General features: G+C 39.8%; 1 protein-coding gene across 1 annotated transcript; it reads left to right on the top strand.

Moving 5' to 3' along the window:
• The first annotated feature begins 299 nt into the window (after window positions 1–299).
• Window positions 300–1911, top strand: LOC142527619 (F-box/kelch-repeat protein At3g06240-like). The gene has a single exon (XM_075632463.1). It carries the CDS (start codon window positions 439–441, stop codon window positions 1495–1497), a length of 1059 nt encoding a protein of 352 aa, XP_075488578.1. The 5' UTR covers window positions 300–438; the 3' UTR covers window positions 1498–1911.
• The last annotated feature ends 363 nt before the right edge of the window (window positions 1912–2274 follow it).

The following is a 2274-nucleotide window of genomic DNA, read 5'->3' as shown; positions in this document are numbered from 1 at the left end:
GAGTATCCATCATCCACGATGCCTTGTGAAGTTGCACCGATGTATACACGTACACTTTTTAAAATATTCAGGTTTACACAACGCTTATTTCATCGCATAATGCTATAGAAATGAACAAAATTGTTAAATAACATTATTGCTATTGGTGAATTTTAAAAAAGTAGTTGAAATGATGGTAGCTGTTTAAATTACGTATTACCCGACAGGCGACGTACACTTGTACCGATCGACCGCACACATCCCTTCGAAATTTTCATTTAATATTTGGACAAGTAATACTTACGTATGTATGTATGTTTATGCTCCATCTGTCACAATTAGCTGCCGACAAGAGTTATGAATTCTGACCTACTCCAACCAACACATCATCAAGTTGCAATCTTTTGTGGGAACAATTTATTGGTCCTCTCTCCAATTCTTCGACCCTGAACTTATACGATGACTTCCCAGTTGCCCCAAGAAATCTTGATCGAAATCCTCTCCAGACTTCCTGCGAAATCCGTAGGCAAGTGCAGGTGCGTATCAAAACCATGGAACAATCTACTTTCGAGCCCGCTATTCACTTCCAAAAGCCACCAAGAGAATCTCATTCTCATCTCCTCTTCTCGCTCCCTTCATACCATATCCACAACCCAAATGGATGGCTTTTCAAGAAACCTCGACTTGTTACCAGATACTTGGGATGTCATCGTGGGTTCGTCCGATGGTTTGGTATTCTTAACAAACGAAGAAGATGGTAAGTTTTTGGTGAATCCCATTACTCTGCAGAAGGTGCATGTACAGGATTCTCCCTTGGCTTTGTATAAACCAGGGAGCTTTAGCATGCATGGATTTGGGTATGATAGTTCCAGTGATGATTATAAGATTGTTACACTTTCATATTTTGATACTGATAATGAATATGAGCCAGATTGTGCTGATACGTTTGTGGATGTGTATTCTGTGAAAACTGGTGTTTGGAAAAGACTTGATAGTTCCCCTTACGATCACGCTGTCCCTGACCTTGCCTCTGGGGCTTTTGTGAATGGAGCCATTCATTGGTTGGCTAGTGGTCGGGACCAGGAATCCGGTTACCCATCCGTCATTGCGGCTTTCGATCTGGCCCGTGAGGCGTTTGACGAAATTCCTGCTCCAAGTGGTGTTGATGTGTACAGATTCGTGTTCAACAAACTTGTGGTTCTTGGAGGGTGTCTTTGTATGATCGATAGTATGGGGAGCGATGAAATAGATGTTTGGGTTATGAAAGAGTATGGTCTGGTAGATTCTTGGACCAAATTCAGTATAAAGAGTGATCGTGGACGGGATGTAGTTAAGCCTTTGTGCTATGTTGGGGATGGAGAAGTTGTGTTTCTAACAGAAGAGGAGAGTTTTGTCGTTTATGATCCGAAATCAGGGACGTTTAGGGACATGGTTGCTGATGGAGTTCCAGCAAAGTTTTTGGATGGAGGAACCTTTGTGGAGAGTCTCGTTTCACCAGTTTTCAATTATCAAGTTTGAGGGCAGCTTGAATCTTTTGGTTGAAGTTGAAAATGGTGTGAAATTTTCGTATAATCGGTTCCGTTGGTTGCACGTTTTCTTGAGTTTTTTTACTGGTTGTGGCATTATAAATTTGGTGTTTGGAGAAGGTTTAGGTATCGTCGGTGTTCCATTTGCTATATATGAGTTCCTAACCGTGCACAGAATAGGGGCAGAGTAGTTCCACTGCCCACATTCCCCACTGGTTTGCTGCGGACCCTGAATGGCTAAAGGCTGATTTTGACCTTTTTGTGCAATGGAATCACCTTCAATACGAATAAAATCTGGCCCATCTTCAAGTTGGGGCTTGTGATAGTGAATTTTGTGAATGTCCCTTTCTTCTATCTGAATAAAAACTTGTGATAAAAACTGGACTAGAACCATTTTTTTTTTTTTGTGATGTATATGATTGATTCAATCTATACTATTATCATAATCGCTTAAATGATTTTATTTTATTATTTCAACTATAAAATTGCTTAAATTAGTGTCGGTGGAAAAAATTTGTTCCTAAAACAAAAATTTGTAAAGATTTACCAAGATTTTTGGGATTTTACCACTGTAAAATTTCTTAGCTGGATTGTTCGTTTCCATCATTTTTCGTCACTGATTGGATCGAGTAAGAGGTGTAAAAGGAGGGGAAGGAAAAATTGTATGATCTTGACACGCATGCTAGTGAGAGATTTCACTATTTTGGGACTGTAATTCTTGGTTCATTGAGACATTAACCACCCAAAATTCAAAAAATAGGCACCAACT

The sequence above is a fragment of the Primulina tabacum genome, chromosome 15 (assembly GCF_025594145.1).
Source record: "Primulina tabacum isolate GXHZ01 chromosome 15, ASM2559414v2, whole genome shotgun sequence".
Lineage (NCBI taxonomy): Eukaryota > Viridiplantae > Streptophyta > Magnoliopsida > Lamiales > Gesneriaceae > Primulina > Primulina tabacum.
This window is presented reverse-complemented; position numbering and strand designations above follow the sequence as displayed.